At 44.9% G+C, this 27,843-nt stretch overlaps 1 protein-coding gene and 1 non-coding gene across 2 annotated transcripts; both read left to right on the top strand.

Moving 5' to 3' along the window:
• On the top strand, positions 1 to 27,261 carry EIF4G2 (eukaryotic translation initiation factor 4 gamma 2). The gene is made up of 20 exons (XM_068260804.1): positions 1 to 228; positions 1,832 to 1,993; positions 3,019 to 3,121; positions 6,224 to 6,355; positions 6,440 to 6,506; positions 8,341 to 8,492; positions 9,717 to 9,827; positions 9,911 to 9,994; positions 12,215 to 12,313; positions 13,576 to 13,717; positions 13,795 to 13,955; positions 16,363 to 16,467; positions 16,763 to 16,873; positions 17,075 to 17,179; positions 18,340 to 18,555; positions 20,529 to 20,787; positions 20,878 to 21,082; positions 23,294 to 23,502; positions 23,629 to 23,750; positions 26,307 to 27,261. The coding sequence occupies exons 1-20, from the start codon at positions 149 to 151 to the stop codon at positions 26,370 to 26,372; spliced, it is 2,691 nt and encodes an 896-aa protein (XP_068116905.1). The 5' UTR covers positions 1 to 148; the 3' UTR covers positions 26,373 to 27,261.
• Positions 16,504 to 16,683, top strand: LOC137539287 (small nucleolar RNA SNORD97). The gene has a single exon (XR_011024987.1). It is a non-coding gene; the product is annotated as a small nucleolar RNA SNORD97 (small nucleolar RNA).
• Positions 27,262 to 27,843: the final 582 nt, after the last annotated feature.

Here is a 27,843-nt window from a genome sequence, read left to right as displayed (position 1 = left end):
GTTGAAAGCTGTGATCGGCACGATTGACTGGGTGGAATAAGCCGCCCAAGGAAGATCGTCTGAGAGGTTCCCCAGCAGCTCCCCCCCTTCCACCAGTCGCTAAGGCACTGGTGTTTCTCTGTAGTACGTCTGCACGCCGTGCAGCTGCATGCAGCGCACGTTAGGTGAAGTGGAATCATCGGGTTGTGCGCCTAAATCGCACGCTAACCCAACCGAGCGGAAACGCTGGTGTGTATAATTTAAAAATGGCCTGTAAAACAAAATAAAAACCTCCCCTGGTAAAGTGGAGCTGGTGTGACTAGATCGTTAAGCTGTTTGGTGAAAATAAAGTTGGCTTTTATTTGAGTTTCATAGCTCATAGTTACAATGCAGTCATTTTATATAGTCTTATTTTTAGGGATAGTTTTACTGCATTTTTTAAAATGATGGCGGCACTGAGGACCTTGTTTAACTATATACTTCAAAGCCACATTACACTTGTTACTAAAGAAAAGCTTTTCCTCTTCTAAAGGAAACATTTGAATGTCATTTTTGTGTTTAGAGATTTAGACTGCAGTTGTGCTGCATAGTCCAAGGGAGGCTCTGAAATTGGCATTTACTATATTAAGATGTCACTTCTCAGTTTCCTGATCAACTGAATAGATCTGAGTAACCTCTCCAGCTTTCATTGTGTTAAGTTTGCATTATTTCGTGTTTTTAATTGAATGTATGTCACTTCCTGTGTATTTGCCATGTGATGTCTGTAGCCATAGTTTTTGACATGCTTCTCCCCCCCCCCCCCCCCCCCCTCCCAAAATGGTGTAATAGCAACAGAATTGAATTCTTAAACCTGAAGTGAGAAAATGCATTTCGGGTTATGTCCTTACCTGAGCAGAGAGGGAATGCTGTTGATAGTATGGAGCTTTTCTGCTCCTCAGTCCATGCTATCGTTCCAGTTCTGTCAGCTGGTAAAACTGTTGACCAAATTGCTCTTTCTGAACTACTTGCATGTTGGAGTAGCTCAGAAGTTGAGTGCATCGCTGTTGTGCATACCGGAGTCTGGACTTGTGCATGCACATTAGCGATCTACTTGGGGACACATGACTATTTAAAAACCAACATGTCCGTGCCCAGCAAATCAAAGTATGGAAGAAAAGTAATCAACATAAAGTTTACATAAAGGATCTATACTTGCCAGGGGCCTCCTCCAGTTCCCTGAGGTATGTTGGCTCCCTCGCTGTCCTCCAGGTTTTCGCCATTGTTCTGCTGTAGGCCCTGGTAAAGTCCCCTGCCTTAGCAAGTTGTGGACTACTACGCCTGTGCAGTCCTGGTCCCGCGTTCTGTACATGCGCAGTTCGCTCAGTTATTTTGCTTGCACAGAACACTTCCAGCCACAAAAGATTGGGGGTTGTGCATGGCCGGGACTGCACATGCTTTTGTCCTAAAGTAATGCGGTCTGTGAAAATAAGTACTCACCCTCTCTGTCCAGTTTTGTCAGAATACATTTTTACTTTGGTTCCGACTTGACAATATCTCAGGAGTTAATACTCCTGAAATTTAGTGATTGATTACCCAGTGTGTATTTTACTGGTGTCAACTAACTTAGTTCCTTTTTATAGTTTCCTCTGGTGCTTGCATTGGACAACAAGCTGGCTCATGACTTCATATTTGTTCACCCCTGGTTTATTTTAAATTACAATGCCTCTATTTTAAAACTGGATTTTCAAGCTTGTGTGTATTTGAAATTCTAAAAGGGTCATGGAATGTGTGGATATTTTTTGCTTTCTCTTTTGTATTGAGTTTCTCACGTTATCTGTGTAGCGATCCTGAATGTTGTCTCCTCCTCCTACAGCGAGTACCTGGGGAAAACCCCAGGGCCTGGCGTTCCAAGATGGATCCCTTCACGAAGCACTAGACGAGATGTTAACTCCACAAACAACTCCGCCAACAACACTGCGCTCCCCTCGCAAAGTGAAAAAGAACGGCACGATGCAATCTTTAGGAAAGTAAGAGGGTAAGTAAAAGCTGGAGAACCAGGCTGCTGAAACCTCTGTACATGTTCATGGTTGCCCACGTCCAGCAGATCTTGTGGACATGTGTACATCTATTCTATTAGTGTATGCTAAAGCCAGTGGGCTTACACGTCAAATCAGTCGTGGTGTAGGGCTTCCCAACCCCGTCCAAGTACCACCAACCATACATACCTTGCAGAAAACCACAACCATTCACAGGCAGGGCTGTGGAGTCGGTACAAAAAAATCTTCTGACTCAGACTCCTCAGTTTCTGAAACCACGACTCCGGGTACCCAAAATTGCTCAGACTCCCGACTCCTTGACTCCTTAGCCCAATACTTAACAGGGCTGTGGATTTTGTACAAAAATCATGTGACTCCCTACTCCGACTCCTCAGTTTCTGAAACCACGACTCCGACTCCACAGCCCTGTTCACAGGTGAGGTAACCGGTGTCTAAGCAGAGCTGATCAACTATCTCTGTGGATTGCCACAAAACATGCACGGTTGGTGTTACTTGAGGCCAAGGTTGGGAAGCCCTGTTGTAGTGCATGTGTTGGGCTCCAGCTGGGCCCAGCCAAAACTTTGTATGGGGCTGCAGTGGTAACAATGCGGGGAGGCTGGATGCCGATGCATTCCACATCACTCTAATGCTTCAACCTGATGGAAGAATGGGAGTGACTGGCAAGAGTAAATTAATAATTATTTGAAGTTTGTACAATGTAAATAAAATAACTAAGGGATTAGGCTGTTCGGCTACTGTGTGTGCAGATGGAAGTTAAATTCCACACAACCTACGCATGCTCTGGAGCTTGTACGACACACTGAAAAATGTATATTTATTTCTACACTGGCTGTTGACCATCTGAGAACCTGCTAAGCCAAGGATGGTGGACAGGTACAGTCTGCTTTCTGGGAAACGCTACTGCAAAGCCTGGGCTCTTTTAGTTGCAGATGAAGCTGACTTTGGGCACCTGTTCCTAGTCTGGCCTCCTAACTGGTTTTGTTTTTGTTTTTTTGTTTTCCAGCATCTTAAACAAGCTTGCCCCTGAGAAGTTTGACAAATTATGCCTTGAGCTCCTTAATGTGGGTGTAGAGTCCAAACTCATCCTCAAAGGAATCATACTGCTTGTAAGTAACTTCTTGGCCTCAATGTGGTTGCCTAAATATAGCTCATTGTAAAGTTAGGTGGTAAAGTTGACCAGTCAAAGTTGGATGTGGTTGTACACCCTTAGATGGCAAGGGTGAAAGATTTTAATCTCTGTATGGAGCGATATGGAAGTCCAGAGTCGTCCTTCAGCTGAGAAGTTCATGTTTTACTTTATGTACGAGCAGAATGAATATTTACGCATAATCCGCTGCAGGTGTCTTTCTTATAGTCTGTTTTGCTAACTCATGCAATTTTGAATGAATTGGGACATAACCAGAGACGAAAAAGGGGCTCCTCACAGTGCCAGGGATGATGATCTGTAATTGCAATAGCCAGACTGGGCTCTGTCTGGGAGAAACTGCAATTTTATAAATCTCAACAGATGAGGAAAACAATGGGGGAGGGGAATGTAGAAGTTAACCAAGGGCCAATACCAGTGTAGTAAGCTTGTGACACAGGGATTAAAGGGATTCTTTTAAGAGCTGCAAAAAAAAAAAAAATCAGTTTTACTCTCCTGGGGCTTCTACCAGCCCCCTGCAGCCATCCCGTGCCCTCGTAGTCACTCTCAGATCCTTCTGTTCCCCGCCGCCAGCTACTTCCGATTTTGGCAGGCTTGGCCACATCTGCAATAGCGCTATTGTAGATGGGAACACGAAGACTATGCGTTGCCAGGCCTGTCGGTGAAGTGAAAATAGCTGGTGGCAGAGGACAGGAGGATCCACAAGTGACTGAGGGCACAGGATGGCTGCAGTGGGCTGGTAGAAGCCTCAGGTGGGTAAAACTTTTTTTTTTTTTTTTTTTTTTTTTTATATGGCCACAAAATAATTGCATTTTTGTGCCATGGCAGCAGGCTGGTGGGGAGAACAAACCTGACTCCCACCCACCCCCAGTCACTTGCAGTCACTCTGCAATTATGGACAAAACAGGATATCCCCTCCACGAGGTGGTATGATTATGTACGTAGCTCAGAGGCTCCAAAGTGAAATAAACAGTTTAAAAATGGAGGTAAAGGTAAACCTGCCTCATCTTCAAGGGGGAAAACCCACAATGGGAAGGTTAATTCTATAAATTTATTGATCCAAATAAAACTTAGATTGCAACACATTTCTTGGGGCTAGGTTCCCACTTCTTCAGGCTTATAAAGGGTAAAATCTTCAATGAGCTGTAGTGGAGCCTAGCGACTTCAGGCCCATTTCCACTAGTGCTGAATTTGGCGGGGAAACTACCTATCTAACTTATAGTGTCTAGAAGAGAAAGCAGACTGGCTCTAGATACAAGCCAAAGCCGTTACTGGTTCACCGGATTGTGTATTTCATTCCAGATTGTGCACTCGGAGGCAGTGAAGCATGTACTTAAGAGACAAGTGAGGCACTAATCGTTGCAACAAGAAATGCCTTTAATCCACGGTGATGGGTCACAGCAGGGTACACAGTGGGGGTGAGGGAGGCCTGACCCCCTCACCCCCACTGTGAGGGGCCTCTGAAGAAGCTTTAGTGCAAAGTGAAACAGCTGTCAGGCCTCCCTCACCCCCACTGTGTACCCTGCTGTGACCTATCACTGTGGATTAAAGGTATTATTGCAATGATTAGTGCCTCACTTGTCTCTTCTCAAGTACCTATCTAACTTATGGCTGCTTGTTCAGATCGCATTTTGGTGCAAATCTGGATGGCAAGCTGCATTATGCAGCGCGCACCCGAGGCTTAGCGATTCTGGTTGCGCAGCAGAACGGGAGCCACGACCGAAGTGCTGTGGCTCCTAGTGGAAACAAGCCCTCAAGTTTCTGGTGTTAGGCTCCACTACAGATCGTTGGAGGATTTTCTCCTTATGCCTGAAGTGGAAACCTGAGTCAAAAACACTTTACAATCTGAAGGTTTTGTTTGGATCAATGAAATTACAAATCTCTACAGATGTAGCTTTAGGTCACTGTTTAGCCCTCTGAAGGTTGTATCCAGGCAGAGGTCGAGTGCTTTTCAAAGAAGTGTAGATACGCTATGTGACAGACAGAAAATCATTTCTAAAGCGGTCACCATCATTTTTTCTTTCCGGCAGACTCCATAACTTTGAGGCGCTATCTCAACCCTCATTGGAAATCTGGTCAATTTCCTATTGATTTCAGACAGTTTACCAATCATGACTGGGTACAGTGGGGAGTGTTGCCTGGGCAGTGACAGATTCATAGCGGTGTGCAGCATTTAGTGGTAGTAATCCTGTGGGGCTGGGTGGAAAATCAATCGCTTCCTAGATCGGGTTGCTCTTGACCTATTTTATGGCTAGCATTATTTAGCTTTTAAAGAGAAACTCTAGCACACAGATTATGACATGCTGAATTACCCATTAGAGTAACTCAATACGGTAACTATAGTACTGTAGGAGATTTAAAGGAAAACTATCACACACAAAAAAATGCTTCCATATACTGTAATTTTTGGACTAGAAGACTCCCTTTTTCTCCCCAAAAGTCAGGAAAAAAGCCACTGCGTTTTATAGTCCAAATGCAGGAAGTTCCTGACTTGTGAACACCTGCCAATACGAAGCTCCAACACTCAGCAATGTCGGGGACTCCCTGTACTGTGTCCATGCAAAGGACACGGGGACAAACTGAGGACATGGGTACACAAAGGGGAATAGAGGACAAGGGTGACAAAGGGGCATAGAGGACCCAAGGGGTGCAGAGGACAACAGGGATAGACCAGAGGTACAAAGGGGCATAATCCCCAAGATGCCCCTTCACCATGGATGCACCAGGTTTAGTATATTTTTCCTCTGATTTTTGTCCTCTAAACCTAGGTGCGTCTTATGGTCAGGAGTGTCTTATAGTCTGAAAAATGCGGTAAATGTACAGTACATGTCCCACTATAAATTATTTACTACATTGCTGTCACTTGCATTAGGCAGTGACACTCTGACTGATATGACAGGTCTTGGACTAGTCCATCTGCTGATGGGGGAAGTCTGGATAGCATACTGGTCAAGCTGTTGCCTTTTTGATACAGGATGCAACTCTATTTCGTTTTGTTTATGGTGTATAAAGGCACAAGCCTCAAGTTTTGATGGTTTATTAACCCTAGACTGGTTGTTTTCAGATTGTAGACAAAGCCCTCGAAGAGCCCAAGTATAGCTCACTCTACGCTCAGCTATGTCTGCGACTAGCAGAAGATGCGCCAAACTTTGACGGCCCAGGTCAAGAGGGTCAGCCGGGGCAGAAGCAGAGCACTGTGAGTCCTGTTGTCTCCTCCTTGATCACTTGATTTTGCTTAATGTCGAACAGGTTTTGATTTCAGATGATCTTTTCTCCCCAGACGTTTAGACGCCTCCTAATTTCAAAACTTCAAGATGAGTTTGAGAACAGATCCAGAAATGTTGAGGGTAAGCATGTGTGCGATGGCTTTCCATACCAAAAAATCTTTTCTTAATGCCCACCGACAGACCAATTCTGGTAGTGATCAGATTGACTAGCAAGACTTCTTTTCCACGAGCATCTGGCAGGCATTGAATTCAGCACTTGTCAGATGCACCTGTCCACCAGCTGGGTGCTTGCTAGGCTAGGTTTTGTAGGTTGGGCCTGGGGCCCACTACAGCAGTTCTCAGTAGCGATTTGTGCTTGGTGGGAATTGCTGACAATATCAAAAGCGTTTGGCTAATGAAAGCTGTGGCAGTGGTTTCACGGGAGCAATTGCAATTTTTAGCATGATTACATCCTGGGAATGCAGGAACCGAAACTTCACTTCCTGAAATTGCTCTGTTTTCAGTAGCAAATACACTAGCGTTTTTGGAGTGATGTATGATCTCTAGTTGGCCCCAAACTACAATTCCCAGCATTACCAGAGAAAATTGGAAGGGGGATGGGGTTGGCAGAGGCAACGGTGTAGCATGGAAATGGTCTGCTAATGTTTAGCTGCACAGCTTGTAATGTGTTCTGCTCCCTAGGGTGGGGGGGATATTGCCATTCTGCCACGGCCTACTGTAATCTTATAGTTAAAGAGACTCTAACAACAAAAACTTCCCCTGGGTGGTACTCACCTCGGGTGGGGGAAGCCTCCGGATCCTAATGAGGCTTCCCATGCCGTCCTGCGTCCTTCGGGGGTCTCGCTGCAGCCCTCTGAACAGCCGGCGACAGAGCCGACTGTAGCTTCAATATTTACCTTTGCTGGCTCCAGCGGGGGCGCTGTGGCTGCTTTCGGCACGGAAATAGACGGAAATACCCGATCTCCGTCGGGTCCGCTGTACTGCGCAGGCGCCGGAAACTTGCGCCTGCGCAGTAGAGCAGACCCGACGGCGATCGGGCATTTCCGCCTGCTTCGGAGCCGTCAGAGCGCCTGCGCAGGAGCCGGGAAGGTAAATATTGACGTAACCGCTGCACGGAAGGCTGCAGCGAGACCCCTGACTGATGGAGGACGGCGTGGGAAGAATCATTAGGATCCGGAGGCTTCCTCCACCCGAGGTGAGTACCCCCCAGGGGACGTTTTGTCGTTAGTTCCTCTTTAAAGTGGATTCAAGATACTTTTTTACTCATTGCAGAATTGTGTTCCTTTCATATAGTTTATAGGGCATTCCTCAATCCAAATACTTGTTTTGGTTTAATACTCTAATTCCCTATAAACTAAACAAGCCTCGCTAACAGCTTTTCACAGTGCCTTGGCACTGTAGCAAGGGCTTATGGGAGCTGTCTGGGCAGGAGGAGGATGTTACTAGCCATTGATTTCAGAGGCAGAGGGGAGAAGGACAGGAGACTGCATTTACACACAGGCAAGCTAATAGCATCTCCAGCCCTCAGCCTGTGGCAATGTGACAAACAGAACATGGCTGCCCTCATTGTATCCCAGGAATAAATAATAAACTTTTGAAGCTGTTTGCAGCTAGATATGCTGTGTAAACTATCTAAACTTTAAGATATATAGACAAGTTACTTGTTATAGTTAGTTTTTCATCTCAGATCCGCTTTAACAGGAAGTGCCATTTCAAACCCCAAACTCTGTAAAGGAAAGCAGCCAGCCAGATCTTGTGGCTTTTTTTTGATCGCTGGATCTGCAGCTTAGCATAGATTTAAAATGCTTTCCTAAACTTTAAAAATGCAGTGTCAAAAATATTGATTTTCACTAAACCTGTCGCTTCCAGAATTGATGAACTTTGTATTGGGGTATAGTTGGCTTTTAGTGTTGGACTCTTGCTTAACATGACATGCATTTTGTTCTCTCCACAGTATATGACAAGCGAGACAGCCCCCTCCTCCCTGAGGAAGAGGAACAGAGAGCCATTGCTAAAATTAAGATGCTGGGGAACATCAAATTTATCGGCGAGCTTGGCAAGCTTGACCTTATTCATGAATCTATCCTTCATAAGTGCATCAAAACAGTGAGTACAGCACAGCCTTCTGTTGTCTTGTCCAATCTCTCTACTGCTATTTACAAAACCAATGAAAATGGTTATGGATGATGGGAATCTGCAGTCCAAAAGGCCACCTGAAGTGAGTGGAATAGAGGTTGATTTCATTCTAAACCATGCAGATTGCCTGGCTGCCCTGCTAACCCAATTGCCTCTTTAACCCTCCTGGCGGTTAATTTATTTTGCCAAATGGGCAAAAATCCTTTATTTTTTTTTGTTTCATGTAAAGCTACCAGAGTGGTAGCTACATGAAACACCACTAGAGGGCGCATGTGGCCCTCTAGTGCGATCGTCGCCGGCATCAATAGCAAAAAGGGGAGCGCGTATATAACGCGTTCCCCTGTTTGGCTTCTCCTGTCGCCATGGCAACGATCGGCATGACGTCAGGCTCCCTCGATCCAGCCAATAGCGCTGCCCGGAACTCATTGGTCCGGGCAGGGCTCTGGCGGGGGGGCCTCTTCCGCCGCGGGCGATCGCCGCAGAGCGGCGATCGAGCTGTGCGCGCGGCAAGCAAAGTGCTGGCTGCGCGCACAGCACTTTGAATGGGGCGAATCGCCCCAACAGAACCTGAGAAATCCTCTTGCGCGGCATAGCCCGAGCTCAGCTCGGGCTTACCGCCAGGGAGGTTAAAGGAAACCTGAGACCAAGAGCTTGAAAGCATTTATACTTGTGGCACTCCCCAGCCACCTTGAAGCCGTACGGCTCTCTCGTTGTCCCCTTTGCCCTTTGATCCTTTGCTAGCTGGCCCAGTAAATTTGTCCAGTTGCCGATGCCGGGCTGTCCACGTTGAGTTCCCATGGCGAGGAAGCCCACGGCCTGAAGGTTGGAGGAAGCCTCAGCTAAGTATTAATGCTTCTATGCTCTTGGTCTCAGGTAAACTTTTTAATACTTTTAATCATAGGCGGCGAATAGGAATGTAGAACCGATGTATGACTAGACTATTAACTGCATGCTTGTTTCAGGTGCATGACTTAAAATGCTGATTGATTTAAAGGGGTTTGCATGCTTTCCTTGAATTGAAGGGCGATTGTTGACTAAAGGATAGCAATGCCTAACTGTAGTTGGAGGAAAAGGTTGGCTTTTCTCTGGATTGTGGGAGGGTGGTGTGGTTGCCCCCCCCCCATGTGCATTCCTTATCTCCAGTGCAGCTAATGTATCTGTTAACTATCGCTAATATTTCTTTCCCTTGCAAAGCTTTTGGAAAAGAAGAAGAGGGTCCAGCTTGAAGACATGGGAGAGGATTTGGAGTGTCTCTGTCAGATAATGAGGACTGTGGGGCCTAGACTAGACCACGAAAAAGCCAAGGTGTGTAATGTAGCAATTCTCCATCACAGAACATACTTGCCTGAGAGATGTGACTTTAACTGTAAAACCCTTCTCTTCTACAGTCCTTAATGGATCAGTACTTTGCCCGAATGCGCGCCTTGAAGACTAACAAGGATTTGCCAGCCAGGATTCGTTTCCTGCTGCAAGTAAGTAATCACACGATAAAATCCCAATGCCTGTTCTACGTTTAACGGAGTCTGTGTAATGCTAGGCAAAGCTGTATAGATGAGGTGGTCTAGCTATGCTTGGTACATCTGCAAATTATAAAATCTGTAAGATCGGAGATGCTTCTGTAGCAGTCATCGGAGGTGCATGAGGTAAAAACATGAGCCTCAAGCCTCATGGACTTGCTTTTTCTTCTTTTTTTTTTCCCTTCTTATAATGTAACAAGTTTTAATTTGCCTTATAGTTAAAGATAATCTATTGCAAAGAAAACAAACCCATGCTTGTTGCAAAGCGTTTCCTGCAATTTTTTTTTGTGTTGAGAAGCGGAGCTGGAACATTAATTAAAACAAAACTACTACAAGGAGGAGATTGGCTCCTGCTCCTTGCAATCCTTCAGTTTCTTCTTAGAGGGGCAAAATAACTGTGACTCCCAGGATCACAAAGCTGCAGCTCTGGCTCTGTGTGTTTCTCATCGCAGAGGGGTGGGGGAGAGTTAGCTGGGGATGGAATGCCGGAGTGCCTATCCTGCATGGGATGCCCCCTTTTCCCGGTCTACCAACAAGCTGCTTGTCTCTAGTCACAGAGCAGCACGGAGGGGACACAGACCATAGAGCAGGGAACATGTGTCCTATCTGCCTCCGGTATACTTTGAGCCTCCCCATTTTTTTTTTTATTGTAGCTCCAGCTAGTTTTGAGATCTCTATCTTGGAAATAACACCAACTCCTGGCATTGCTTCTGGGTCAGCATCACCATAAACTCATGTATATGTACTGGGCATGCATGAGGTCATGAGCTGCTCGGGCATAAAGGTAAAAGAGTTCTGTATAAATGCTTCTCACGGTGCATGGCTTACCCCCCCCTCCCCCTCCAAGGACAGCTTTTTCGACTACCCCAGCAGTCAAATGACAGGATGACGCAAAATGAAAGGCTAGTGTACAAAAAGTAGAACAGCTGTGTTAAACTCCCCCCCCCCCCCCGCGCTTTAAGGCCTTGCTGCAGGGCTGTACAACCTAGCACACAAGCGATCTCTTTCCCCCACCCCACCCCTTCTGCCCAACACCGCTTTCTGTTAGTGGGCTGTAATTGCTCCCCCAATTTTTTTTTTATTTTTTTTTATTTCAATAAATTTTTATCTTTTTGTTTAACTTTCCCTGCCAGCCAATCAGCGTGATTGGCTGTCATAGGCTTCAGCCTGTGACAGCAGATCACTTCTGGGGGACAGCTCTGTCACACAGCAGTCTCCAGTACAGTGCTACCGTAGAGCGCAGCGCTGTACAGAGTAAACAGTCTCTTAGCTGCGATTGCAATTGGGAGGCTATTGATAGAGCAGAGCTCCGTCATTCTAGTGGAGATGCGCACTCGATCACCTGCAATCTCCACCCCTAGCACTTCACACCAATTGACGTGGAGTTGTCCTGGGGCTGCCTCCGCGTTCATGTCAATCGGTGTGGTACGGTCAGCAAGAAGTTAAATGCAGGTTGGAGGTGGTTATGTAGTATTGGTTTGGCTGTAAAACTTTTCAGGTTACAGGTTGGATGGTCAGTTGTACGTTCCGATTTTAATACACAATTATGCAAACTTATGCAGCTTGAAAATGGACCACATTCCACCTTGGTGAGGTTTGAGTGGTCAATTTCCTAGCTACATACAGTTGTATACAAATTGTGCATAATCCTGCATCAGCCTGGAATTTGTATCTCGGTGAACATCCCTGGCAACAGCAATACCTTGGAATTCTGCATTAAAGAGACTCTAACAAAATTTTCGTCCTTATTTCTTCTATCAGTTCCTATACCTGTTCTAATGTGGCCTGTCTAACTGCAGCCTTTCCTAATTGCACAGTGGCTGTATTATCTCTGTTATATGATCTAATCTTCTCTCCTCTGTCTGGCTGAGGCAGTCAGGCTGGAATGTGCTGTGCTGCTTGTGATTGGATAGAAGCTATACACACCCTCTCCAGGCCCCCTGCATACTGTATGACTCACACACTGAGCTACTCTCAGCCTATCACTTATGTCTTTTTTGTTTGTAAACACTGGATAAAAATGGCAATTACAAGCCAGGATTGCAGCAGGGAGATGCAGAAACAGCACAGAGGGGCCCAGGAGAACATAATAAATAGAATGGTATGCTTTTTATTGTAAGAATTTTACAGTACAGATTCTCTTTAATAGACTGCTTTCTGTTCTTCTTTCTGCAGGATACTGTGGAGTTGCGAGAAAACGGTTGGGTTGCTCGCAAAGCTTTCATTGATAATGGACCAAAGACTATCAATCAAATCCGGCAAGATGCAGTGAAAGTGAGTAATAAAGCAATCTGTTTTGTAGGGCATTGTCTTTTATTTTAAAGTAGATATCTTTAAAGAGAACCCGAGGTGGGTTTGAAGAATATTATCTGCATACAGAGGCTGGATCTGCCTATACAGCCCAGCCTCTGTTGCTATCTCAAACCCCCCTAAGGTCCCCCTGCACTCTGCAATCCCTCATAAATCACAGCCACGCTGCTGACAAACAGCTTGTCAGAGCTGGCTGTGTTTATCTCTGTAGTGTCAGTCTGCTGCTCTCCCCGCCTCCTGCAGAACTCCAGTCCCCGCCTGCATCCCTTCCCTCCCTGCTGATTGTAGGGGACGGGGGCAGGGACCGGAGCTATGCAGGAGGCGGGGGAGCAGCTGAGACTGACACTACAGATGTAAACACAGCCTCACAGCATGGCTGTGATTTATGAGGGATTGCAGAGTGCAGGGAGACCTTAGTGGGGTTTGGGATAGCAACAGAGGCTGGGCTGTATAAGGCAGATCCAGCCTCTGTATGCAGATAACATTCTTTAAACACACCTCGGGTTCTCTTTAAAATATGCACTATATATAGTTTAATCTGCCCTTGCTCCCCTTCTTTAAGACTGCAAAAGTTTATGGTAAAGGGTTTCTGTGTATTAAAGAGAATCCGAGGCAGGAAAAAAATGCCTGACCCAGGCCTTTTTCTTGCCATCGCCCTGTTTGTCCATTGGTCAGGCTTGCTGCAATGGTCCCTATCGCCCTCCCATTCCCATATATTTCCCGCCCCATTCACTCTCCTAAGGAGCTGGGAAAGAGGAGGTGATGGGAAGAAACGTTGCAGCAAGCCTTCTATTCCTGTATGAAGGTGTGTTTTGTGTTTTTTTTTTTTTTTTTTTTTTTTTATATTATTGGATTTACCTAGGTATGTAGGTATCTTTTGTCTTGGGTCAGTAGGTATACTTCAAAGGGTACTTGAACTGTAAATGAGATTGCAGTATTAAGCCTGACCCAATTTTATTACGTATAGCAGCTTTGGGCTCCTCTGTTCCAGGAGCCTTTACCAGCAACAAACTGGGAACCAGTCAGGGGAGCCTGAGACTTCTATAGAATCCTCTTTAGGTGGTAACTATCGCAGTAGTAAATCTCTCTCCTCCCCCCCCCCCCCCCCTCAACATTTTTAGGTACCCTCCTAAGTTTAAAGCATAAATCCGAGGTTTTTTTTTTTTTTAATATCTACAAGGACTGTGGTGTTGCCTGATTGACATAGCTTCTGTTGCTTGCTTTAGGATCTGGGTGTCTTCATTCCTCCATCAATGGCACAGGGGATGAGAACTGACTTCTTTCTGGAAGGACCATTCATGCCACCAAGAATGAAGCTGGACAGGGACCCTCTTGGAGGACTTGCTGACATGTTTAGACAGATGCCAGGTGAGGAAGGGCACAGAGGCCGCTGTATCTCTCTCCTGTTTAGTGCTTAGCGTCTTACCACAGCTTGTCTTTCACAGGTAGCGGTATTGGTACTGGTCCAGGGGTTATACAGGATAGGTTTTCCCCAACCATGGGACGTCATCGTTCAAACCAGTTGTTCAACGGACATGGTGGGCACATCATACCTCCTGTACAGTCCCAGTTTGATATTGGAGGCAAACCTTTTATGAAAAGCCAGGTGAGGTTTCTGTTCTACCAGCTCATAATTATATTACTGTATATTGTACATTGTATAATTCGGATTTTTTACATCTTGTGAAATCTAGCATGGAGTGTTGGAAATTGGGGTACTGTATCCATTAAGTATTTGTGAAGGTGTGGTCCTTCTTCCCCCTTCCTCTTGTATTCTGCATTGTCTGCACTCTACTGAGTTAGGCCTCTTTTCCACAGACTGTTGAGCTGTGCTCAGCGAGCCGTTACCGGGCAGCAGCGAGCTGTTGTGAGGGTTTGAGGCATTTCACTGCCTAACAGTCCGTGAAAAAGAGGCCTAAAATCTGAGTACCAGGGAAGACTGGCTGCCATCTTGGATTTTCAGCTTGGGAGCCTTCATGGCGTTTAGTTCAGAGGACCCAGTAGGAAACATCCTAGGGAACAGTTGTCAAATTACAGATCAGGTGTAGCGGTGTGAGGTGTCTGTTTAAAACTTGACCCCAAAACTGTCGACTGATCGGGAGTTGATCTCTGCAGGCCGCAACTATCGCGCTTGTATACGTGCGATTTGCTCCAAGCTGAGGCTGTGGAAACAATTTGTGTTTAAGCCCCGTACACACTAAGCTTGGCTGAAACTGCCGATAACACCAGCCTCTGCTGGTAATCCAGCATCTGTACAGTACACCTAACTGCGGTTTGGCTGAGCGACGGCTGATAGCTTTGTTCTCCCCCACCTGCCGTGTGACAGCTGTTGGCCCAGCCATGTCACCTGAGGGATCGGGTCCCCCATCCCAGTCAGGCGACATGTATCTGGCGAGAAAATACCTGTATAAAACTATTTCAGAAAGTATTAAACGTTTAAAAAGCTTTAGAATTTTAGCCTTCCCACAGAAAGCAGGCTTGTCCTATTTCCACTTAAAGTCAAGTTCACTCCCCCTGCAACAGAGCTTTTCAACCTGTGGTACGCGTACCATTGGTGGTACTTTGCTGTTGGCCAGGTGGTACACAGCAGGTTTGCCTGCCACTTTATTGCCCACCTGCCACTTGTCATTGTCCCATCCTGCCTCCACAAAGTTTTTGTCTCCCCTTTACTCGCTCCTCACTGTGCTGCCCTGCAGCATACTTCAGACCAGCGGTGAAGAGACAGCCAGGCGAACAATGCAGTGACTGCGCATAAACAGGAAGTTACATCACTGCGCATGTCCTGTATTTGAAGTATATGCGCCGTCACTGTGAACCGTTCACCTTGCTATCTTTTCGCTGCGGCCAGGTTTTCGTTGATCTGAGGTCTGAACTACTCCACAGGGCAACACAGTGAGGAATGGGGGGGGGGGGTTCTGGGGAGCAAACTGTGGTGAATCACTGTCCAGCTGTCTCAAAATAGTGCCCTGGGGGGTACTTACTTCAGGAGGCTCTGAATCGTAAAAGAGGTTTCCTCCTCAGAGTGGATCCAGCGCCGGGACCCCCCAAAGATCTCCTTGTCATTGTGTGCGCAGTAGCGGCTCTCCGCTCAGGCTTTAAAGAGACTCTGAAGCGAGAATAATTCTCGCTTCAGAGCTCATAGTTAGCAGGGGCATGTGTGCGCCGCTAAACGGGGGTCCAATCACCCCCAAACCCACCCCCGCAAGACTTGGTCGCAAAGTTGAAATGAGGCAGGGCTAACTGCTGCAGCCCTGCCTCCAGTCGCTTCTATCAGACGCGCATCGCCGCCTCTCCCCCGCCCCTCTCAGTGAAGGAAGACAGGGGCGGGGGAGAGGCGGAGGTACGCGTCTGACAGACGTGTGGGAGGCAGGGCTGCGGCGGTTAGCCCTGCCTCAATGCGGAAGAGATTCCGCTCTGTACGGGGTGGGTTTGGGGGTGAAGGGACCCCCGGTAAGCTGCAAGGTAGCGGCGGTTTAGCAGGGGCACACATGCCCCTGCTATCTATGAGGTCTGAAGCGAGATTTATTCTCACGTCAGACTCTCTTTAACGGACACAGCCAAACCTGATCTGGTCCAATATATTGCACATGCACACCGGTGGTGCTTGAACATTTTCAGACAGTACAAGTGGTACAATTTGAAAAGCCCTGCCCTACAACATCGCAAAGGCTGAGTGAGCCTGGGTGAACCTTTTTTTTTTTTTTTTTTTTTTTTTTTTTTTTTTACTTTTTTATTAAAAAAAAGTGAATGTCTCAAACTATAAGATTATTTTTGCAGTACAAATGTAGGTTGTTGTATGGAGGCTGGGTGATGGTATTGTTTTGGGGGGAAAAAGTGCTATTACAGATAACTTATCTGACTTTCATTGGAATTATAGGTCTATTACTGTTAAGGATTAGATTGTAAGCTCTTCTTAGGACAGTGACATGACTATGTACTCTATATAAATCGCAGTAGTGTTCTGCAGCACTTTACAAATACAAATTGAATGAAACTGGTTTCTCTGCCCACAGGGACAAGGGCAGTTGTACCAGAATCAAGGGCTCTTATCGCAACAAGGGCAGTCGAAGGATATGCCGCCTCGGTTTATTAAGAAAGGCCAGCTTAATGCAGATGAGGTATGTACCGCTAGGTGAAGAGGCTCCTCCTCTTTGATGCCCGATGATTAAGAAAAGACGCGTTATTACGAGGACATGTTGCTGGAAGCTCCTTTCTCCCTTCACTTCTTTCTGCTCTTCATCTTCTCCCCCTCACTCACCCCAATCTTCACCACTGTCTCCCATTCTTCAGAGTGACCAGCGTCCACTGAGCAAGATTATGAGATCTGAGGGCTTTAATATTCTGCTGCCCCTGCCTGAGTGATTTGGATCTCTATAAAGTTGGACGCAAATCTCTCACTTCTCTTTTATACAGATTAGCCTGAGACCTGCCCAGTCTTTCCTAATGAATAAGACCCAAGTGCCAAAGCTTCAGCCTCAGATGAGCATGATGCCGCCTCGGACCCAGACTCCACCCATGGGACAGGTGAGCAGCCGTGATTACCAATGAGATGCAAGGAACTTGTATGAAGCTTGGCATTGCTCGGGTGCAATTCCTGATTTTTGATTGGCCTGATTCCAAGCTGATTGAAATTTGTATGGAGTGTCTTGCATTTCATTACATAACTTCCTCTTAGCCCCCCTCCTGTGCTCGTTGTTGGTTGCTGACCTTGAGTTTTTCCTGTAGACACCACAGCTGGGCCTGAAAACCAATCCACCTCCCATCCAAGAGAAGCCTGCCAAGAGCGTGAAGAAACCTCCCCCGTCAAAGGAAGAACTACTAAAGCTTACTGTAAGTGGCTTGTTAAACTGAATATTTCTGGAGTAGCAAATGGTCAACCTAAGCAGGCTGGTGTTCAGAGACCTTTGCCTTCACCTCATCTCACTTAGATGCATTCAGGCAGGGCTCGCACATCTTTGTTTGTGGGTTTTTCTGCACACTGTGTGTTTGTGTACAGAAAAAAGTGTGTTTTTTTTTTTTTTTTTTTTTCATGAAATCTGCATTCAAGTGTGACCTAGCCCATTGATTAACATGAGTTCTCAGTTGAAAACAGCATGTTTTTTGTGAAAATCCAAAGGGACTCTACTCTGATGCAGCAATTAATAATCATGTGACTGTGCAATTTTTCTACAACACGCTGGCGTACTTTAAGGACGGAGCTGGGAAACTGTTCTGCTAGTGATTGATTTTTTTTTATCTCCTTTCCCTACGCTTTCTAAGTGCTTTTGCAGAGTTGTTTTTGTTTTCCACCTGGAAATGAATAAATGTATTTTATTCATATAAGCGCTCGGGAAATTGCTTTTTCAAGCACTTTGCGGTTTCCCTATACCTTCCATTATAGCCAAATTGCCCAGAAAATGGTACAGGCAGTGCTTTGGTGAGCGGAATGCAATCGCAACGCGCACATGTGAACACAGTCATAGGAAATTGTTGCACAAGCGCTTTTAGGGTCATTTCAGAAATCGCCAGCACTTAAAAATATACACAAAAAGGTTCATAGTGTGAAAAAGCCCTAAGAGCATCTCTGTAGAAGAATAATGAAATGCATTGTATAGTTAGGGGTGGTCAATAAGATCGAAAGTCAACCCTGGCTTCGGTTATGTCACAAGACCACTGCAATAGGGTACAATCCAAGGTTCTGTTATGTCACATGACCACTGCTGGATTGCCATTCAATCTTTGACAGTCTCCATGTTTGCAAAATACTGCAGCTGTATTGCTTTCCAGGGACAGTGTGCTCCCCTGGTCATGTGACTGCTACTTAACACTTCTGTATGCTTTCTATTAGTGGGAGGGCGCCTCACTCCCATGAAGCAGAATAAAGTCCCCAGAAATTTTTTTTTTTTTTTTTTTTTTTTTTTTTTTTTTTTTTAGTCATGTAATTTGCTGCATGCTGCTGGCAAGACTTTTACAGCTAGCTCACACCTCTTGACAAAATTGTTGACTTTCAGGAAGTATTTGTGACGGACTACTTGAATAACGGGAATGCGGCAGATGCCATAAACAGCGTCAAGGAAATGAGGGCTCCTAAACACTTCATCCCGGAAATGATCAGCAGGATCATCCTCCAGTCACTAGACCGCTCTGACGAGGACAAGGAGCGTGCCAGTGCACTAATCGGGATATTGCGGCAAGAGGGCGTGGCTACAAGTGACAACTTCATGCAGGTAAGCAGTTGCATTGTTTTTACACTAGTGTACATACAATGTAGGATAAGTAAAGCGTACGGGTACAAAACCAGATACTTGCCTAGAGAGGGAATCCTCAGGATCCTATTGAGGCTTTCCTTCCTGCTCTGATGTCCACAGTGGCTGAGCAACAAGGATGGCGAGGGAGGCCACAGTGCTCATGGCGCTTAGGAAGCCCCAGGTAAGTATGAATAGGGGCCAGTGAACCATCTCAGGTTCATGTTTAACCACTTCAGCCTTCAGTGTTTTTTCACCTTATGCATCTGAGCAATTTTCACCACCAATTTGCCAATAACTATCACTACTTATTGCAATGAATTGATCTAGATCTTGTTTTTTCCGCCACCAATTAGGCTTTCTTTGGGTGGTACATTTTTGCTAAGAATTATTTTTCTCTAAATGCATTTTAAAGGGAATATTAAGAAAATTTGAAAAAAATCATTTTCTCAGTTTTTCGGCCATTATAGCTTTAGAACAGGGGTCCCCAAACGTTTTGGGTCGAGGGCCGGGTCAACATACTTCAGACTGCTGGGGGGCCGGAGTATTCATAAAATAGTGTAGAAGGCTTTGCGGGGCAGACAGTGAAACATATCCAGGTGACAAACCTGCAGTGGCAGCAGTTTCACCTGATGTGGGATTTGACTGAAAACCAGCGTATTACTGCTTTCTGGCTTCTAGGTGGATGGGTGGTGCCAGCACTGCTATTCTATATGCGGACCACCAATATTTAAAGATGTAGCTGACCGCATCTAGAAGTAATACATTTTGTGTGTGGGGGGGCGGTAAAGCCTCAGGGGGCCACATTCGGCCTGCGGGCCTTAGTTTGAGGACCACTGCTTTAGAACAATTCATGGTACCATAATTAAAATCCCCGTATTTTATTTGTCCCGGTTATAACACCATTTAAATTATCTCCCTATCACAATGTATAGCGCAAATATGTTATTTGGAAATGTGCATTTTTTTTTTTTCCGTTTTGCGGCCACCACAATTTACAAGCTTATAATTTTAAGAAATGGGAATCTCTTGACATGCATATTAAAGTTCAGACCCTTAGGTAACCATTTGTTTTTTTTTTAGTGTGTGTGTACAAATTTTTATTTGGATATTTTTGGGAGTGAGAGGTAAATGGTTAGTTTTTAAATGTAATTTATTGTGTATTTTAACCACTTAATGACAAGCTGACTTATAAAGTCCAGCTAGAGCCTCTTAATGGCTCCAGGACGTTTCATAAGTCACTATACTATGTCACCATACTTTGTACTAGGGACATAATTAAAATTTTGTGATAACCAGAACAAATAAGCAGATAAAATGTGTGGGTTTTATGCACAGTAGCAGTGTTTATATTAAAACTATAGGATGAAATTGGAGAAATAAAATGCATAGAAAGTCACTACTGAAAACCAATATCAACCCCTAGAAAGCCCAATTGATGGTAAAAACAAGATCTAGATCATTTCATTGTAATTAGTAGTGATTAAGCTATTGGCAAATGAAAGGGATGAGCACTGAAAGGTTAAAATCGCTCTTGTCCATTAGGGTAAAAACGCCTTTGGGGTGCAGTGGTTAAAAAAAAATAGGTTTACAATTTGTCCACAAGATGGCCTCAGTCAAACTTTTTCTGAACAAAAAAAAAAAAAAAAAAGATGGCGGCTTCTCAGAGAAGCAGTCTCTTTCTAACGGGGACTTAGATCATTGATCTTCGGGATAACTGGCAGCGCCACGGGAGTAGGTGGCAGCAGTCTTTTGGATGTAGTTGATACGTTCAAAAGGCTAAAATGGTTAAATGAGTCATACAGGAGTCCCCTGATGAAGCCATGATTCCTACACTTTCTTGGAAATGCAAAAAAAAAATTATTTTCACACTGGAAAAAAGACAAATCCTAAAGCTAAAATCAAAAACATTTATGCTAGGTTTGACTTTTTTTTTTTTTCTTTGGGATTTCTAGGCTTTCTTGAATGTGCTGGATCAGTGCCCAAAATTGGAGGTAGACATACCGCTGGTGAAATCCTACCTGGCACAATTTGCAGCCCGTGCCATAATCGCTGAGCTGGTGAGTGTTTCTGAGCTGGCTCAGCCCCTGGAGAACGGCACACAGTTCCCGCTGTTCCTGCTCTGCCTCCAGCAGCTGGCTAAGCTGAAAGACCGGGAGTGGCTGACCGATCTCTTCCAGCAGAGCAAAGTCAACATGCAGAAGATGTTACCAGGTGAGGCCCAGCTCCGACTACCCAGAGAGCTCCACTATCTGCCGCATGGGACGTGACTAACCGCCTGACCTTTCTCCCCCCTCCCTCTAGAAATAGACCAGAACAAGGATCGCATGTTGGAGATTCTGGAAGGGAAAGGCCTGAGCTTCTTGTTTCCGCTTATGAAACTGGAGAAAGAGTTACTGAAACAGATAGAGATGGATCCTTCTCCACAGACCATCTACAAGTGGATTAAGGATAACATCTCTCCTAAACTTCATGTAGATAAAGGATTTGTGAATATTTTGGTGACCAGGTAAGGGTGGCTCAAATAGGTTTGCCTCAGGAGGCCTCCAGTAGGCTACAAATGGTCTACTTAAAGGACAACTATGTAAAATATTTGTATGCATACTTATAAGGGTCTCCCAGAGTAAAATGCACTGTAAATTACTTCCCCCCCCCCCCCCCCTCCCCTCATAGTCAATCTGACAGAATGCCCAAGTGGAGATCTAGTCCAAAACCTAAGTATCTCCTTTATTTGTATACAAAATGTTTACCATCTTCCCTACTTATTACTCATTTGCACACTATGTTGGCAATTGGATTAAGCAAATGGCATTCGATAAGTACTTTTTTAAAATCCCAGCAATCTCCCACGAGGAGATGGATTAGTCTGAATTCTGTCAGTTCTTTCAGGTTTTTACTGTAATAGGCCATAAGCAAAAAATGTATAATGCATTATCTGGGAGAAATGAACTTTTTTTTTTTTATTATTCTCTCCCCCCCCTTTCCTCTTTTGTGGCCAAAAATTGGTTTAATCATGGCAGACTGTCTAAGCGAGGAGCCTGAGTGCCTCTCTAGTGGCCTCTTTTGAAATCTTCCTCCACAGCGGGCATTTTAGTCTTTTGGTTCAGTGTATTGTAGTTGCTGTTTGACACAAACTGCACAGTAAATACCCGGTTTAGGGTTTCCTCTTCCTTAAAATTTGACTTATTTTTGGTCACAGGGTGTGTCTTCATGAAGGGGGCTTCAGACAGGCTAAACTCTCAATACGTACAGGATGCATTTCTCTCTGTTCTCCTTCTGTCCCTTGCTAGAGTTCAGGTCAGCAGAAGGGGCTGTGTCACTTAGGGCCAGTGCACACCAAAAAACATTAGCGGATCCGCATACTCAAGCTTGAAGCTTTGTTTTTTTAGAGCCACTCTAGGCATGTTTAGAGATTTTCTAAACATGCCTAGCGTTGTTTTGGAGTGTTGTGTAGCAGATGTCATATATTGTTACAGTAAAGCTGTTACTGAACAGCTTCTGTAACAAAAACGCCTGGAAAACCATTCAGATCTAGTGCTTTTCAGAGCAGTTTTCCACTGTCCTATACTTTGAGGTCCTCTGGGGCGTCCTGCGCATGCTCTGCTTTCCCGGGAGTGCGGGGCCAACTGGCCCTGACTGGAGGTTTTCAGTCTGGAGGAAGTTGGGAGGAAGCCCCAGGTATTCATTTTTGCCCCAGAGCAGTTTTGACAGTTTTTAGCCATGTCCTTATTTAATCAGAAATCACTTTATCCCTACTTATGACACAAATGAAATACATTGTTTCTTTTCAAGACAAACTAGGCTTTCATTGTATGCCCTTTTTTTCCCCCTCAAACAATTGTTTTTTATGAATTTTAATGTTAAAACAAGTGTAAAAATAAAAACATTTCTCAGTTTTACCAATTCCAGTTTAAAAATAAAAGTGCTACTGTAGATAAACACCTTGTTTGGCAATTCTTACAGCTTATCACAAAACTTAAATTCTGTTCCTGTCACAATTTTATGGTGAAGATAATTGATTCTGAAATCATGCTACAGAGTATTTTTCACTATGAACTGAGAAAATAAAATTTTAATAGTAAAAATCAATCTCCTTAGCTCAGGAAACATATATTCCCGTTCACCAATTAGAGCTGCATCAGATAGTGCCAGAAATGTGCACAGGAGCAAGCTCAATCCTGCACAGCACTGCTTCTGCTACAATGCGTAGCTATACTGTAGTAGTGGATAAAGTGGTTAAGGCCCCTTTCACATTGCACGCGTTCCCGTCCGCGTTGCGGGAGGCCGACACGCACGACATCAGACAGTGCATAGAGTGCACTGTCTGATGTTCACACTGCATGCGTTCCAGACCTGTGCTGTCCGGGAACGCATGCTGCACGCGTTTCCTAGCAAAACGAGCGACTGTCCCATTCACTTTCAGTGAATGGGATCAGCCACGCAACGCACAGACGCACATGACAAGCGTTCCTGTGTGTTGTGTTCTGAACGGAACATGCCTGCGTTCCGTGATATGAACGGGGCCTAAGGAATCTAGTCCTGATATCTCCGAATGATGGTCCTTTGTGCCTTTTAGAGTGCTTCATAGATAAGTGCAGATTAGTTTCATGACTGTGCTGTCAGAAGGGATGGCAATTGGTTTTACACATTTTGTTCTTTGTAGTTCTGTTTTTAAATGTATTTTAAACTGGTTGTTTAGTGATCAACTCTTGCCTTGCAGCTTTTTACAGTATATTTCTAATGAAGTTTGCCCAACGGAAGATGCTGAGCAGTCATCGGCGCCATCTAAAGAGCAGCTGGAGCAGGAGAAGCAGCTGTTGCTTTCCTTCAAGCCAGTCATGCAGAAGTTCCTCCATGATCACGTTGATCTGCAAGTCAGCGCCTTGTACGCACTCCAGGTGCACTGCTACAGTAAAAACTTCCCTAAAGGTGAGCATGCCACTTCCTGTGTGTGGCCTCTGCTGGTTCAGCAACCCTGCTGCCTTTGTTCGGCCTCTGTGCTGGCTGGCGGTGTGATACCTGCTGTGAAACTCAACTCTGCTTTATCTCCTGCAGGCATGTTGTTGCGCTTCTTTGTCCATTTCTATGACATGGAGATAATAGAGGAAGAAGCTTTCTTGGCATGGAAAGAAGATATTACACAGGAGTTTCCAGGGAAAGGAAAAGCTTTATTCCAGGTAATTTTTAATTCTGATTTTGTGTACAAATGTCACTTTGTCACAGGCTATGAAAAATACTTGTACAGTAGATTCTCAGTATCGTAAACGCCAATATAGGAAACCTCTGGATTTAGTAAGGTCAGTCAGGTCCCAACAAATGCGTCTGTATAAATATACAATGTATGATCAGTACTGGTATAGTAACCTTCTTTTCCTGGTCCACTGCAGTTTACTATAAAGAGATTCCATTGTATATGCTCTATAAAGATATTCCACCCTGACTACTATCATGCTGGGAATACACTGGTAGATTCTGTGCCCGTTTTTTGCCCGCTCAATTCGCTCATCACTATTCCCAGCATTACACCCTACTCCTGGTTTACCAAGAACCAGCCTGGCACCTCCAGTCCCTACTGAACTCTTCTTGTCGTCTCCGCCTCTTTTTCCTCTTCTCTGATGCTGCCCCTGTCTGCCAATCACTCAAAGGATCCAGTTACAACGCTGAACCCTACCATACAAATCTCTACATCGGCTATCCCCTCTATACATTTCTTCACTAATCGCTGATACCATCCTTTCCAGTACCTTCACTCCTCCCAGTAAACCCTCTTGCCAACACCTCTCACTCCTGCTTCCAGGACTTTTCACAAGCATCACCTTTCCTTTGGAATGCTCTTCCACAGCTTGTCATGATCCGAGCCTGGGTACCTTCAAACGCTGTTAACACCTGTTCAGACAAGCCTATAATTGGCTATTGGTAACATTGGAGGCTCACTGCCTCATTTTGCTAACCATTCTCTCTTCCTAATGTCTCCAACTCACTACTCTCTAGATTGTAAGTTTGCAAGGGCAGGCACCACCTCCTAGTGTTGTGCTGTAATTTATCATATGACCATGAGCCAGTATTGGTGATATCTCAAACCACACATCAACTATCTATGTATTTGTATTGCTGGATGTCCTGATTTGTACAGTTTTGAATCTTTTATGTATCCATGCTCCCCAGTAGTTGTCTTGTACAGCACCATGGAAGATGTTGACACTACATAAATAATCTGTGTCGCTTATTAGGGTTCAGTCATGCCCCTGCCACAGTCTAGTGTGTCTTGCCACAGTCTAGTGTGTCTAGAGTTGGAAAAGGTTTACACTAATCCTTGCAGGGGAAAAAAATTACATTTGAGCGCTGGGTTTGAATCCTGGCTAGGCTCAGTAACTACCTCGGGAGTCTTGCCTTGAACTGCTTACTAACACTGCAGGGGGGCCCTTTGAGCGCATCCCAGTGGCTGCAGCTTTTGAGCACTTTGTGTCCGACAGGAGAAAGGCACTATACCACATGTGTCAACTCCAGGCCCAGAGGGTCAGATCCATGCCAGTGTTTAGGATGGACTGAGAAAGAAACTCAATTTACCTGGGGGGCCGCAGGAGGCAAAGTCAGGATGAGGCTGGGCCGCATAAGGAATTTCACAATCGCGGCGCTTCGCCGCCTCTGCCCGCCCCTCTCACTCTTCCTTCACAGAGAGGGGCGGGGAGAGGCGGCGATCCGTGTAGCGATTGACGTCAGGAGGGGCAGAGCTGAAGCTGAAAGCTCTGCCCCTTCCAGGAAATGCCGGCGGATTGCTCCCCGGGCGATTTGGGGGCTCTGCAGCCCTCGTTTAGCGGCGCAGATGCGGTGGATTACTTGGGTGCACTGAAGTGAACTATAAGGAAGCTTTTGCAGACGAGGGCCACAAAATATTGTATCGAGGGCCGCAAATGGCCCGCGAGTTTGAGACCTCTGCGCTAGGGTAATGTATTTCAATGGGCTGGTGCACACCAGAGCGGGAGGCGTTTTGCAGAAACACATACTCCCGGGCTGCTGCAGATTTTGGATTGCGGATGCGTTTCTGCCTCAATGTTAAGTATAGGAAAAACGCAAACCGCTCTGAAAAACGGCACTTCAGAGCAGTTGCCAGGCGTTTTTGTTACAGTAGCTTTTCAGTAACAGCTTTACTGTAACAATACATGAAATCTACTACACCAAAAACTCTTCACAAAACCGCAAAATGCTAGCTGAAACGCTACAGAAAAATGTTTCAAAATCTGCTAGCATTTTGCGGATCTGCTAGCGTTTTTGGTGTGCACCAGGTCATAGTCTGTCAAACAAGGTGTGTATGAGGCTCTGCAGATATCAGACATTTTATCTGCGGATCTGAAGATCCATCCTTGTGGATCTGATCTGCTGAAGAATGTCTGTTAACACAAGGATCTGCAGTTCATAGACTATGAATGCATTTTGCAGGAACGGATCTTTTGCAGATACTGATCTGTTGCATGTGTACAGCATCTGTGTGTGCAGTATCTTGCCAAGATTTCTGTCTGATGGGGAGTTCAGTTCCATAGAATAGACTGTGTAGGTATGGCTCTCATACTACATGGAATGGGGTAAAATTGGTCTGTGATCTTGCCTTTTCCAAAGACTTATCTCAAGCGTGTATGTAGCCTTAGCCTACTAGTATTTTGTGGCTTCTATCACCGTTCTGTCAGTCCACATGTTGGGTTTAGCTGGTTAGTGACTCTTCCCTCTGTATTTTGCAGGTGAACCAGTGGCTTACCTGGCTGGAGACTGCTGAAGAAGAGGAATCTGAAGAGGAAGCAGACTAAAGAACCAGCCAAAGCCTTAATGTTGTGCAAAACACACACAAACACACACTGTTGCTATGATTTAATACTGCGTGTGACCTAACCACTGCGAGTCCATTCCGCTGTAACATTTTTCTGCGATCTGTAAATGCAGAGGCATGTCGATAAAGATATTTCCCTTCTGCCTAAAGAAGAGAAACAAACAAACAAATGGTTTTTAAGTGTAATGTCTTAATCATAGTCAGCCATGCAATATTTTTAGTACCTGTAATGTTTAGATCTGTGTATTAGCAGCATGCAATAATTACATCTACGTTCTCCAAACACAAGTGGTCTCCAGTGAGGACTTCTTAGCTGCCGAATTTAACTTTTTGTTTTTTATTATTTTGGGCCGTGTAGGAGAGGAAACAAAAAAAAAAATGAAATATAAACTGATTTAGCAACACTGAAAAATACTGTAGAGATGCACTTTGCTCAGTGTAATACTTGACTTGTTGCAATATTTGATTATCAATTTGGTTGTTACAGAAAAAAACCTTTAACTGTAATCGATGGTCGTTACCGTAATAGTATGTATATTGCCTGTACTTCTACCTCTAGTAATGGGCTTTTTTTTGTGCTAGATTTTAATATCTTTCGAGCCTGGGCAAAAAGTGCACAAAATCTTTAAAAATGGAAAAAACGAAAAACTTTAAAAAAAGAAAAAAGTTTACATGCACAAAAAAACTGCTCCGTTTTTTGATGGGCTGCCCTGAACTATGTGGTTATTTGTGGGTGTGATGCTTCAGATGGTGAGCAAATGAATTGGTCCTCATTATAGTATTGGAATTAAGTCTACTTAATTTATCAAGTCCTGTTCATGCCCTGATTTTATATACTTGTATCTATCAATAAACATTGTGATACTTGACCCGTGTGATCAATGGCCTTTTAAAGCCTTCAAAACGTACCTGGACTGCAGCAAAAAAAAGAAACAAAACAAAAAAAATGTGCCAGGCTGGAAACAGAGGATCATGGGATCAGAGTGGACCTGGTATGCAGCACAGTCTCTGGGATCAGAACGTAAGACCTATAGAAGAGTCTGAACTGAAGGAATAACAATGAAACCTTTTTGTAAAGCTTATTTCTCCTGTTGGACCTAAACGGCATACGCTTGTCTCAGATCAGTATGTAGTTATATTGTACAGGAGAAATTTTTTGTATCTTAAATGCCTGACTAAGGGGGTAGCTTTTCAGTTTAGATTTAACACCTCCAGGGTTAGAGCAGTCTTGACTGGGTGTGGTAAGGTGTTCCAAAGGGTAGATGCAGCATGACAGAAGGCTCTGACTTCAAAGGATTTTTAGGTGGACTCTGGGGGTTTTTAGATTTTGTTGAACCGAGGTTGTGGGAGGTGTGACGCAGGTGCAACGAAATCCTTCTGGTATCCAGGGCCTAGGTTATGTACTCAAATGTTAGTTGAAGAGGATTCTCCATTTTATGGGAAGCCAGCAG

Source organism: Hyperolius riggenbachi, chromosome 11, assembly GCF_040937935.1.
Source record: "Hyperolius riggenbachi isolate aHypRig1 chromosome 11, aHypRig1.pri, whole genome shotgun sequence".
Taxonomy (NCBI): Eukaryota; Metazoa; Chordata; class Amphibia; order Anura; family Hyperoliidae; genus Hyperolius; species Hyperolius riggenbachi.
The sequence above is the reverse complement of the archived record's forward strand: the minus strand, read 5'-3'. Positions and strand labels throughout refer to the sequence as shown.